The sequence below is a fragment of the Embiotoca jacksoni genome, unplaced genomic scaffold (genome assembly GCF_022577435.1).
Source record: "Embiotoca jacksoni isolate LCO1_2020_lvr unplaced genomic scaffold, fEmbJac1.0.p SCAF_32, whole genome shotgun sequence".
In the NCBI taxonomy this organism is placed as follows: domain Eukaryota; kingdom Metazoa; phylum Chordata; class Actinopteri; family Embiotocidae; genus Embiotoca; species Embiotoca jacksoni.
In genome coordinates, this window is record NW_027185384.1 from 3,896,876 (window position 1) to 3,909,783 (window position 12,908).

The following is a 12,908-nucleotide window of genomic DNA, read 5'->3' on the forward strand; positions in this document are numbered from 1 at the left end:
TTTTTATTCATGTTGAACAAAGTAATCTCTGCGTTGTTTGTACTAATTAGTTTTCAGATGAAACGATAAATACAACCATATCTCACTTCATTTTCTAACATTAAACACAGCCTTCTGCTTCCACAGCCAAACACAATGTTCATGAAAGATTACAAATCTGCTGATGAATTCCTCTTTAAGTGGTGGGCTATGTGTGGAAGTCCTAAACTATCTGTTTGAATACATTTTTTTCTGCGCTCTTTCATTCTCATTTCTTTGCCCTTTCAGTCTAGAAATACTGGTGCCAAGGTCTTTCAGAACCAGTAAAAATAAATGGTCTTGCGTGCACAGCGTATCTGCAGTGTGTGGGATAGTGTGACCTGTTATCACATCAAAGAGTGTACTACACCCATCAGTCAAGCTCCGTCCACTTCTATGTACATTGGTATATCATTGGTCTTGACAAAGAAAAACATGAAACGGACACAGTATTCTGTTGTGCACCGAGGAGGGTGTTGCACACTTTGGTGTGATATCGGGCTGCATTGTGAGTATCCAGTAAGTACGTTTCCATTTCACTGCAAGTATGTGGCTGACACCTGCCAGGCATCGGCCCTTATATTTGTCATGCAGCCATAATGTGTATTATTGCGGTGTTTTGAATATGCGGTCCTTCCAAGGTCACCTCCCATTTTAAGATACCAAGCTCACCAAGTCTTATGAAATGGAGGAAAAGAAAGCCAGTTTGGACGATTGATCAAACATGCTCTTTTTAAGAACTATAAAAAAAAGAAAGGGGTGATGAATTTGAATCTCGTTAAAAATGTTGCAAAGTTCAGCCCAATCCTCAAAGGGTACGACCTTAATGAGGCAGACATTGATTATGTGTATCCACGAGAGTTGGGTATCGAGTGAGGCTCTCAGCAGGTCGGCTGTCTCTAAATCATGGCCTGAGTCGGTATGTGTGCTGATTACACCATAGTCAAGGTTGAACCTCCTACACCTTCTCCAATGTGCTATAAATATTCATATGCCAGAGCCCACACACTGCTCTGGACTAATAGCCTGCTTAAAGATGTCTCCCAGGTGCAGCAGAGAGAATGAGAAAACGAGACAGACAAAGGAAAACGATGGCAGAAATGTGGGTGACTTAGATGTGAAACTTGTCAACGATATCTCTCTCCTTTGAAACTTTTCTTGTTTTGTGAAACGGACAGCAAAGTCCCTTTCCGTAACATGAAATTCAATTAATAGGAAATGGTATGAAGAAAAGAAAAATTCGGATGATCAGAAACACATCTGCCTGCCGGGGCTGGACGCTCACTCTTGGAGCTTTTCCCTCGTTTTTTTTTTTCTTTTTTCCTATTTGTACATAGTGAAAGGTGTGTGGTGACTCGGCTAAGCGCGAGGTAGAAACGTGAGGAAGTGGTAATGTTACAGATTATGCCCTCCACGCGGGTCCTGGGGTTAATGAAACTTCTGATGAGAAACGCAATTTGCCTTCGTCTATTATCTCCACTGCCAATAGCCTGTGCTCCACCGCCTCGCCTCCTCCTCTGTGGGTTTTTCCACAGGGTTTAGTGATTGGTGGGAAAGAAGAGGAGGGGGACACGTCTAAAAAGATGATGAGTTTTTAATCTTTTTAACATTTACATGTCCTACTCAGGATTGACACGGGCTCTGTCGATCTGGAATTGTCTCTGACCCTAACCAGCCTCCCTCAAGGACCCCAGATAGTGTTTATCATATCAGAACCTGTTCTCCGGCTGACCTTGTGGGCCCACTAGCAATCTGAAGCCTCTCTCTGCAGGGCTGGGAAGGATGTTGTGATAAATGAGGAGTTGCTTAAGCTTGCCTGAACTTAGAGGACTTTTAGAAATTTCACTTTTCATCGTGCACTACTAGAGGCTGTATATATTTTCAATGGAAGAATACGATATTTTAAAGGGCAGCTAATGCTGAAATGGCAGCCTTACCTTTAAAGTTCATAATGACAGGACTTGACCTCTGATTTAAACTGCCACTTGATTTCGTCTCTAAAGATTGAGAGATATTCATCAAAGGCATTCTGCCCTGTTGTATGGCTATTTTATAATGATAATAGTGCTTTAAAAGACAATTATTTTCTCACATCCAATCTAGTTTGGGAAATGTGATATTAAATGTAATATTACTACAATTTTGACCTAATGTCGTGATACTTGGGTGTCCCATTGGTGCTTTTAGAATATTATGAAATATTAGCCATGGGGAATAGTGTAATGCCTAAGTGCAGGAATTCATCATTTATGTCAAGACTGTCGTGCATATTTATAAGATGATTGCCTCCTTTTATTTGAAGGCACGTTTAAAGATGTATTACTTGTTTTTCAGCTCCTAAGCAGTCATATTATCCACTATGTACAGCACACATTAGTATACATACGGTATTCCACTGAAATCAGTTGCTTTCTGACGCTGAAAATGATGTTGAATGTGAATTTAATTGGGAAACGAGCGCTGTAGAACCCAAACTGTGAGCTAAAGGACGGCGAAGACGTTCAGTTGCAGAGTCGGGTGGGAAAAAAAATCTCTGTGGGTTCATCACCTTAAATGACTCATTTGGTTCGTTGTTAATATAAGAACACGAGTAGGTCACTTGTAATCTGTGTATATCAGGATGTCTGGGGGGATTCTTTGTCATTGAGGTATCTATAGCCCATGAATGCAGAATTAGAGGTGACTGCTCATCTTTGTTGACAATATTATGATAATCCAAGTAGACAGCTAGTCTGACATCACAGTAAATATGATATTGATGAGATATATTAATATTGATTGCTGAGTGTCTCATCTGCAGGGGTCCGTTATCTCACTTGTAACTCAAGTGTACATTTCCGGACATCTAATTTCCTCAGCGTTATTTTTGCATTTTATTTTTTAGCTGCTGTAGCTGCTGTAGCTTTAGCATTATTACTTGTTACTCGACAAACATCCCCATTGCACAGCTTCTCTCTGGATTTCATACTGGTCGTCTCTCTTCTTAACAGTTGTAATTAGAGTCTCCTCTGCAGTGAGATCAATGGTGCTTCTGAGTACACTCAAACGTGATGGATATTATTTTCTCTGGCTGTGGACAGGAGGTGACAGCAGCTAACTGTCTTGGAGGATATACTATGCAGCAACAAAATTGTCAACTGTCAATCACCACCACTGTTTGCTGGAGTGTTTCTTCTGAAGTCGTGTCGTACTGAATCTCCCACTACCTGACGCTTGTTTACTTTTTTTTTTTACAGTACCGGGTAGAGAGACTATGAGTTCTTGTTACGTGTTGTTTGCTGCAGAGAAAAAAAGTCTCCAGATGCTAAAAATCAGAGAGGATTACGTTAACTTAATTAATTGACTTGAGTTAACGGCTGTCACTTGAGAGCAAATTATGAATAGTATTGCAATGATAAAGTTGCTTAAGGAGGTGAGAAATACTCAAAGGACATTTATGTATCCCTGACATCACTTGCATCAGCTGTAGTAATATCTTTGTGTTACGGGTTCATCAGTTCAACAGTATCATTAACTTTCCAGTCTTAAAGCCATTTCATTGAGCTTTTAAGATTAAATGATGATGTGATTATTTGATAATAATAACGTTCAGACTAATTTGAAATGGTGTGTCCCTGAACTATTTGAAACATTATCTTCAGTTAATAATTTAACAGGTTACAAATAATACATCTTTATTTCAATCTTCAAAAGGTACAAAATACATCGAAGGCATTGAGCCGAGTACAACCTGCACCTGTCAAGGAAATCCACTCAGCTAAATTTCAAATGATGCTACATGACTCCGTGATTAAGAATTAGTTTCAAACACAAGTTTGCCCTGTTGAACAGGGTTTGGGACAAGCAACATTTAAAATATTTAATTAGCCGGGTGTATTTAAATCTGGATTTGGGGCTTCTGCCTTTAGACAATCACCCTCTCCTTAGCCGGAACAATGAAACTCATGTAGATAGATGGGAATTTAAATCCTGAGGGCATATTATTGAAGAACAAATTAAAATTCACATTGAAGTGAGCGAGGCAGCCTAATGCTTCCAGTTATTCCAAAAATTGAAAGAACATGATTAAGAAATAACACCACATGTTGGAGTTAAAGAGGCACAGATGTGAAATCATGACAAGAACAACTTTTAAACACCCCAGCGTTTTAAAGTTACATAGTTAATACTGTAATTCAATACATTGCTGGAGTGTAAGGCAATTTTGCTTTAGGATTTTGTGTTTCTTCCTTCACCTGTGTTTGTTTTACTGCTCCAAGCTGATGACGACAGAAAAGCTTTGCATGTTTCCGGCCTTGTTTTCTTTTCGTGTTAATCTGATTGAGCTGGATTTAGGTTTCTTGTGGCCTGCTGTTACCACATGTTACCAGGTAATAATAGACTCTGACAATAGGGATTATCCCATCTAACTAATGCGGTGGGAGAGTAATTGTGACAGACTCGCACTCTCCCACTCCGTCACTGCAGTGTCGCAGCACACCGCATGGCACTTGTGTGTTCAGAGCACGTTTTGGACCGGTCGCCGGCTGGCATCTTTACTTTCATGCTTAATTACCTGCCGAGATAAACCGGTGAAGGCATGGAGTCCTACACATATGACGTCCCTGACATGAATATATGCAGACGGGGTGGTACCCTTAGAGGATGGAGGGTTTGTGTACCTCCTTGTATGTGTGTATCTAATATATTTGTGTGTGCGGTGATTTTATTGCTGTAATACTGTAGGTCCATGCTGCTTTTGACACCTATACAGGCACACTGAGGGCCAAGCTTTCCGTCCTATGCATTGACTGTGTATAAAAAAAAAAAAAAAAAAAATGGATGTAGCCTTCGTGACATCGCCCATAGCTTTCCTGAGGAGTGGTTTTGAAGCTCAGTTCCAGGTGGCCCTCGTTGTCGCCATCTTGGGATGACTCGGCCTTAATCGGCTAATCCAAAAATGGGCAAAATCACCACAACTTCAGTCTCTAGCGTAATCTAAACAGTTGAGATAAAAGGAAGATCATCACCCCATATGTGGTTCTCATAAAAGAAGACATTAGCTACAGAGACCAAACTCATTTTGGGGCTTCAACGTGTTTATTTCTGCAGTAAAGTTGAGCCTTTTAACATGGAGATCTGTGGGGATTGACTTGCTTTTGAAGCCAGCCTCAAGTGGCCATTTGATGAACTGCAGTTTTTGGCACCAATCGCTGGGTTCATTTTTCAGTCCTGGAGGTTGCTGCTTGGTTTTACGATGCTACCCACAGCTAACATACAGACAACATGCACTGAACTGGATTTTTGTGTTTGATGCAGATATTAGGAAATACAAAAATTATGGTATTGATATTTTGACCAAAATGTGTTTTTCAAACACAAAGTTATGTAATAGAGGCCGGTAAACGATAAAAACTTTGTTTTCCAAAATGACATCACTTCACTGAAACTTTACTTTACAAAAAACCCCCTCACAAATAGAATCATTTTTAAATGAACCCAAGCATCTTTTTCTGCTTATGTTGTGTTTTGTGCTGTGAAAAAAGTTTTCAAATTGGACATCACTGATACCAATAAATGTGTTAACCTTGAGTTTTTACACAAACACAAACTGCTCTTCCCCAGCAAAACATCGACTGCTCTTTCTCACAGAATAATGGTAGCCACATTCAAAACAACACATTTCCTGATGAATTCAGATTTTCCAAAACTTGTTGAAAAAACACCCACCTGTTTTTTTCTTTTTTTTCTTACCATTCAAACTTTTGCCCATCTGCAAACAATAGCTGTTTACTTAAAATGTCTCTCTTTAACTCTCCTTCTCTGTCTCTGCTTCTTCTTCTGTTTCTCCTCTTTGTCCCCAGTGGATGAGGAGGCCCTGAGGAGGAAGATCACTGATGAGCTGTATAAAGGCATGGAGGAAGAGAGGGCCAAGGCAGACCAGGAGCTGCAAGCCTGGTTAGACGCATGCACACAAACACACACCGATCCACACTCCTATTTTACTCTGAATTGTGAAGCTGACGTTTGTTTATGGACTTGCACGAATATGTTTTCGGTGCTGCAAAGCATTTTTTTTTGTTTTGTTTTTACGTTTCAGAGGTAAATTGATTCGTATACTTAGTGTTTTGGAATTCTAATTAAGTTTCTTGGATTTGCTGAAAGTCTGAATCTCTGAGGTCCCTGGTGATGGTGTGTGTTTTGCCTATCCTTCTCTCTACCCCTCTTCTACTTTCCCTCTCTCCCCTCCCTTCCTCCTTTCTGATCGTGACAGCTTGAATGGAGTTACTACATTTGTGTCAATTCCTGTTACAGATTTTCATTAGGAACCGAAGACATTTTCAAATGTGACCATTTTCCGCTTTCATTAATAGTGAAAAAGGTCAGCACCAGTCTTTCCGATTCCCACTGTTTCCAATTTACCTCTCTTCCGGAGTACATCAGCACTTTTTCCCCCGCTCCTCTCCTTCTGCTCTCCTCTTTCTTCTCTTGTTCTACTCTGATCAATTAATCATGTCTGAGAAAGAAGGGCGCTATCCTGAGATAATTTCCTGGGTGTTGAGTGGGTGATCCATTAGTCCTGCCTGATGAAGAAACACACTCTTCATGTGATGGGGTTTATTCCACTCTCTCCTCCCTCTTTTCTTCGTATCATCTCCTGTCTGTCGTCTCCTCATCTGTCCCTTTCTCTTTGTCCCTAAAGTAGCAGGTGTACATGCCATAATGTCAGATAATCGTGTTGCTCCCTCTCCTTAATAGGCCTGGATGATTTCCAGCAGTTCCCGCTGAAAGAACTATTATGATTAGCCACTAAACACACCCTTTGCTCGGTATGAGAAAAAAAAACAACCTTTCTCTATTCAAGCGGTAGTGTTAGCCTAGCGATTAGCCCCGTTTTTGAGGCTCATTCAAGATGAGAGAAATTAACGAATGGTTTTGAGAAATCGTTTGTCTATTGATTATTTTTTTTCTGTCTATTTTTTCTTTTTTTCTTTTTTATGTAACTGCTTCCTGCAGTTCACTTATTGATGTCTGAGTAAGTGCTTCAAAATTGCGCCCTCCTTGCAATTAACTGAAATCATGTTGGCTTTCAAAGCCCTCGGTTTTTGTTTGTGCTTGGCATGTGCTGCGTTTTCTCTTCAGAAGACTTAACAAAACACGGAATGGTAAATTAACTACCATCAGCTGGCCAGCAGTTGTGTGTGTTTGTGCGTTGATGGATATTAGTATCACTTTTTACTGTGGCCTTTTGCTGTTTGTTTTTTCTTTTGCTCATTTGGTCACGTTCTTTTCCTTGTTTTGTTTGTGTGAGAGTGTATTCGTGCATGTGTGCTCATATTCCTAGTTAATAGTTTGGCAGATGGTATCACACGGGGTTAAGCCATTAAGGTGTATTCTCGGGTGCTCAAAAGGTGGACTTCAGCGCTGTTGGAACCAGGAAGCATCAGGAAGAAATCCAAATGTCACAGTGCTCAAACCAGAAAACATGAATGCCTAACAAAACTCATATGAAGCTTAATTTAAGTAGAGCAAAGCTGATATAAACAATGTGTTCAGATCGTATATTGTCAAATTATAGCCTGACGATATCAGGGTGTGACTTATCACGTGGTTATATCTGACACCTGAAACTTCCTAATGTAAATGAATTATAAAATCAGTAAAGACAATAGGAACTGCAGCCAGCGAAGTCTGAAGCTGCAAACATATTTCCTATGGGGTTTTCTGTACGTTCTGCAGGACACACTACAGCTACTTCACTTCACTGGTGGTTTTTTTTGGACATTTTTGTAAAGGGGCCCTTCATTTTTTTCTTTTGAATTAGCATATTTCCATATTTCCAGTTATTTCTAATAACAATCTTCTAAATTCAATAGAATGTGTAGGAATACTGTGTGAAAGAATGTAGGCTCCTGCTTGGCTACTGCGTTATTATTCATCGTCTATATTCAGTGAAGTAAGCTACAATCACGGTGGAAGTTAAAGCCTGAGGCACTTTACCACATCATTTAAATTTCTAATGCAAGGTTGTTGGTCACATAATAACAAAAAGTAAAAATGTAACAGTAACATTGAACAAAATATGTCTGCGAGGACTATATAATGTGTAATTAACAGATGCTGACATACCACTATCCTCTTTTATGGACACAAATACACTTTTCTATTACTTTTCCATTACTGGAAGATAAAGGTGCTTTCTTTTAACAGAAATAAATTGGAAAAGTTTTTTCTCATCTTGGCTGTCAAACTAAAATAAATTGCAATGGAATTTCACCGTCCCACTGTGCAGGCAGTAACCACAGGGAGTTTTTGGTTGGTGAAAGCAAACAAGGGACAGTAATTGTGGCCTTTGCCATGTTGGAAGCCACAGCAAGCAGACTGACTGGTTTTGCTGAAAAATTTGAGTAAGAGGTCAAATATTTTGTGTGTGTGTATCATAGCTGACCATAGAAGACTGCATGGTGCCTCACTGGTTGTAGAAACCTGCAGGGAAACTGCTGCACAGCATGAATACAGGCAAATGGAAGAATATGGGAGCACCTGTAGTGAATAGGGAAGAACAAACACAAGATGCATGAGGCCAAAGTCTCAAGGTCACGTTCAACCTCAGCAATTGTTACTGCAGTTTGACTGTTGTTAGAATGTCCACAAGGAGGACATTTATTATCATGATCTTGCTATAGTAACAAAAAAACAAAAATACAGATTACAAAACAGAGATCTGGTAAACTGGAAACACTAGGACAGTAAAAAGTAGTAGAAGTTACCCTCGATGCTACCAGTTCTTTTAAAGCATGTTGGGCGTTTCTTCCCTGGTGTAAAACCAGATGATTTCCACACTTAATATACAGTAATTCCTCTCTGCTATCCAATGCAATATTGCTGTGTAAGGTATACAGTGCAGAGTTCTGGAGAATCTTAGGATTGGCGGTGTTTAGATGAGGCAGTATTTCTTCTGTTTTGCTAAAGGGCCATAAATGAACTCCGGAAATCTGGCTTTACACGTTTTGCTCTGGTATGATTGAAGTAAGGGCTCTGAGTTCTGAGTTCATTTGGGTGCAGCCTAAACTGATTTGTAGCAAAGAACGGGTGCAGAGAGCAGATTTGCCTCCGCCGCTTCTCTGTGAGTCATCAGAGCAGAACGGCACAGAGAAAAGGATGAGAGAGAAGGAGGGATGAGGGTAAGAGAACTCTTCCACCAACCAATCTCTCCTCCCTCAGCCTCACACATCCCGTGTCACCATTTGATCCCGTTCTTTTTCTCAGGCCTTCCTCCACTTTACCTTTCCTGTCTTACCTAGCTATACTCCTTTCTGTTTTTCCCATATGTCTTCAGCCATATGTTCTTGGTTCTCAATCTCCCCTCCGTATTTCTCATTTTGCTTTCTTCCATCTTTGTCATGTCTCCCCCCTCCCCCCCCTCCCACACACACACACACACACACACACACACACACACACACACACACACACACACACACACACACACACACACACACACACACACTCCCTTCACTCTCACTTTGTGTGCAAGGAATGCATGTGTTTGACTGTCCAACTCGAACACTCAAATGTTTGTTGCTGTTGGGAAACTTCTGCCTATTATTTCAGTATATAGTCAAGCAGCCTGTGTTGGCTTGTGCAATGTAATTGCATGTCAGACTTTTGAGTGAGAACGCTGACCTTCTCCCAGAGCTTCTGTCTTCCCTTCCCGTTAACCAGTCCGTCTATTCAATTCTTTATTGCTCCAAGATCAGACACAGACAGATCGTGTAGCCCGCGGATTTATACATTTTGATTATTTTATCCTGTAGCATTATTAATCCCACAAAATACATACTCTGACACACACACAGGCACACACAGGCACACACACACACACACACACACACACACACACACACACACACACACACACACACACTCCCAGCTCATTTTAAAAGGGTTACAAATGTTATTGAAAAAATAAAAAGTTCCTGATTTAACCAGAATTGTGTCTGAGGAGTTGTTCATCCTTCAAAATGTATCTGAAGCCACAACGGTCATCATAATATTCTTTATTTAGAACTTTAAATATGAGTTTACAAAGGACTTTACGTGCATAAAAAACAAAATACAAAGTATATTTAAAGAATCCTCATGCAAAAAAAACCTTATGCACTCAAACAATCAACCAGCGACGTAGCAGCTACTCTGACTCCAACCATCCCAAAAACCCGAATGTTCACCTGGAAATTAATGGAGAATATCATAGCAACCGGCTAGCACCCCCCCCCCCCCCCCCCCCCATTAATGGCCAACCAACAATCTGATAAACCTTATAGTAACCACGTACTGCCGATTGTGGGAAAAACATGAGAAACCGCTTTGAAATTCTCTGAACAGCTAACAACATTTCTCCGTGCCCGGTTAAACAACCAGATCAAACTAGCAACCACCTAAATCATGCTAACCATAAAAAAAATAATAATAAAAAAAAAAATAATCCTTTATCAACTACCGTCAATAACTGTCCCACTGCTTGGGATACCCTTGCACCTACCTACCAACCTGGAAATGCCCATCACATCTACCAAGCACCAATAGCAGCCACACATGAGCTTTGAACCTTGGCCTGACCTAATCATTTCAATGAGCAACAAATGTATCCACATCCCACCTCCACAGCATCATAAAACCTACCTAATAGAAACCTGAGAGCACCTGTTACATTATTGATCAACCTACGCTGACACCAGCAGCTTGTACCGCAGTAGAAGCTCCCGAGCAGCATGCACATTTGAACTTCTCTCGAAAAATAAATTCCCAGTTTTAAATTTTCAATCTAACAACAACTGGTACATTATCTGTGTATCTGCAAACAAACACACATGCAGGCACTAGGTAACCTGTGAGCACCCAGGCTTCAGTAGTGAGAACCCCTGTTCATCTTTTCATCTGTGTTGAATTTCTTTGTGGAGAAATCGGTATCAGCGCATGATGTATTCATGTTCGTTTTTCACGACCTGCATGAAAAGATATTATTTTTCCACAAAGGCCTTTCTTCCAACTGATGATTCTTTCCTTTTGTAAACCCAGTCTTATTGTTGCGAAAGTGCTCCCGACCTCCCCGTTTTAACTTTAACAATCACTGAACTGTAAATACTTTTGGAAAAAAAGAATCTGCATTCCTCACTAATGTAGCATGAAGATAAACTGTTCAGTCAGCAGAACAGTTCTGTTTATTGACTCTGTCCAGACACTCGACTGAATGATAAGCATCCGGCATCTGAACTTGAGTTTGAGCTTTATGTACTTTGATCCGATATTTGAGGAGACGAGGTGAGAGTGGCAGTTTTATCCTTTTTTGACAGAACGCCACTTGATTGTCGCTCGAAGACTATTGTGATTATCCCTTCATAGTTGCTGATAAAGGATGAGTAAAAAAACAACAACCAGACTTTTATGCTTTTTATGCTTTTTGGGGTTTCTTTGAAATTCAGTTTCCCACTGGATTGCTCTTTGTTTTGTTTGCCCTCTGTTTAAATTAAACTCTTTCACCTCGTTTCATAGCACCTATAGTCAGGGGCGGTGTGTGTGTGTGTGTGTGTGTGTGTGTGTGTGTGTGTGTGTGTGTGTGTGTGTGTGTGTGTGTGTGTGTGTGCGTGCGTTTTTATATGGGAGCGCATGTGTGTCAGGGAGAGTGCACAGCTCCATAAAATATTCATTGCCAGTATTCTGCAACATTATTCCTTACATCAATATTGCATTGGGCCTTTAAATGCTTTTGTTTCAAGACATTTGGTTGGAGCTTGCATCCTTATGTAGGTCTGCCAGAATCCATCCTGCAATGCTGTAGTGAGATACGTCTTGTGCAGATGACAGGTAGACAACAGGAAGCATTAACGGGTGAGGAGCTGAGGAGAGACAGATGACGACTGGTGGTGAGTTAGCGAGGGAAAAGTTCGGAGGCATGAATTAAAACATTTTCTTTTTTTTTTTTGGGGGGGGGGGGGTATATATTTGTGCAAAGGTAATAATGTTTACCTTTGGATTACTAGAAGATAATGGCTAAATGGATTTGGCTTTTGGAGTATTTACCTTTGCTCATCATTTTTGACCCTGTCTGCGTTTACCTTTGTTATTGGAAAGCGTGTACACAAAGCCAGCCTTGACTACAGTCACTTTATGGCTTTCCATCTTTCCGTTTCGAAGGCTTGATCCAGTAAATGATCAAAACGCCAGCTACTTGGTCAAAATCATCCTCTTTCTACCCAATACAAGGCCAAACATCTTCCACTTATCTCGCGAAGAAGATGATATTTTTCCTCTCCCCTGCATAGGTACTATTCTCCCCCCCTCTCTCTGTCTGACTCAACCATTCCCCACCTCAAAGCCCCGTCTCCCCCCCAGTGCCAATCTTCTACAGTCGAATGAAAAATGCGTCCAATATCCCAGAGACAGGGCAATAATGACTGGAAAGGGATAGAGGTGAAGCAGACAGATAGCATCCAGCTAGTGATAGCAGTCTTTGCTTGGGTTAGCACTTGTGAGGAAGTCAGTAGAAAATACTTTATTTTTTTTTTTTGCAAGGCTGTCTATTTTCTTGGCCACCTTTCTTTTTCTTGTCCAAGTTGTAGTTTTTGGTCACCAGATATTTGACCGTTTTGGGGTTCCTCAATGCAGATATGTATTGCTCAAAATAATATAAAATAAAACAAAATTTAAAAACAAAAAGACTCTTAAGATTTTTCAACAAAAATCATAGCGTTTGGATACTTTTCTGTTTCTCAATTTGGCCAAATGCCATTGCTTCACCACAACATTGGTTTTCTGTTGTGAATGCAAGACTCGTAAACAAGAAAAGCATCTGCACATCTGCCCCAGTGTCACAGCAAAGTGTTTAATACCCCCTCCAGTCCACTAGA

At 40.5% G+C, this 12,908-nt stretch overlaps 1 protein-coding gene across 4 annotated transcripts in view; it reads left to right on the forward strand.

Moving 5' to 3' along the window:
* The window catches only part of chchd3a (coiled-coil-helix-coiled-coil-helix domain containing 3a), a 69,761-nt gene that overhangs the window by 4,626 nt on the left and 52,227 nt on the right, over positions 1 to 12,908 (forward strand). For all 4 annotated transcript variants that reach the window (XM_069164898.1, XM_069164899.1, XM_069164895.1 and 1 more), the window contains one exon: positions 5,862 to 5,955. In XM_069164898.1, the coding sequence (XP_069020999.1) occupies positions 5,862 to 5,955 (94 nt within the window). The remainder of the gene's footprint in view (positions 1 to 5,861; positions 5,956 to 12,908) is intronic.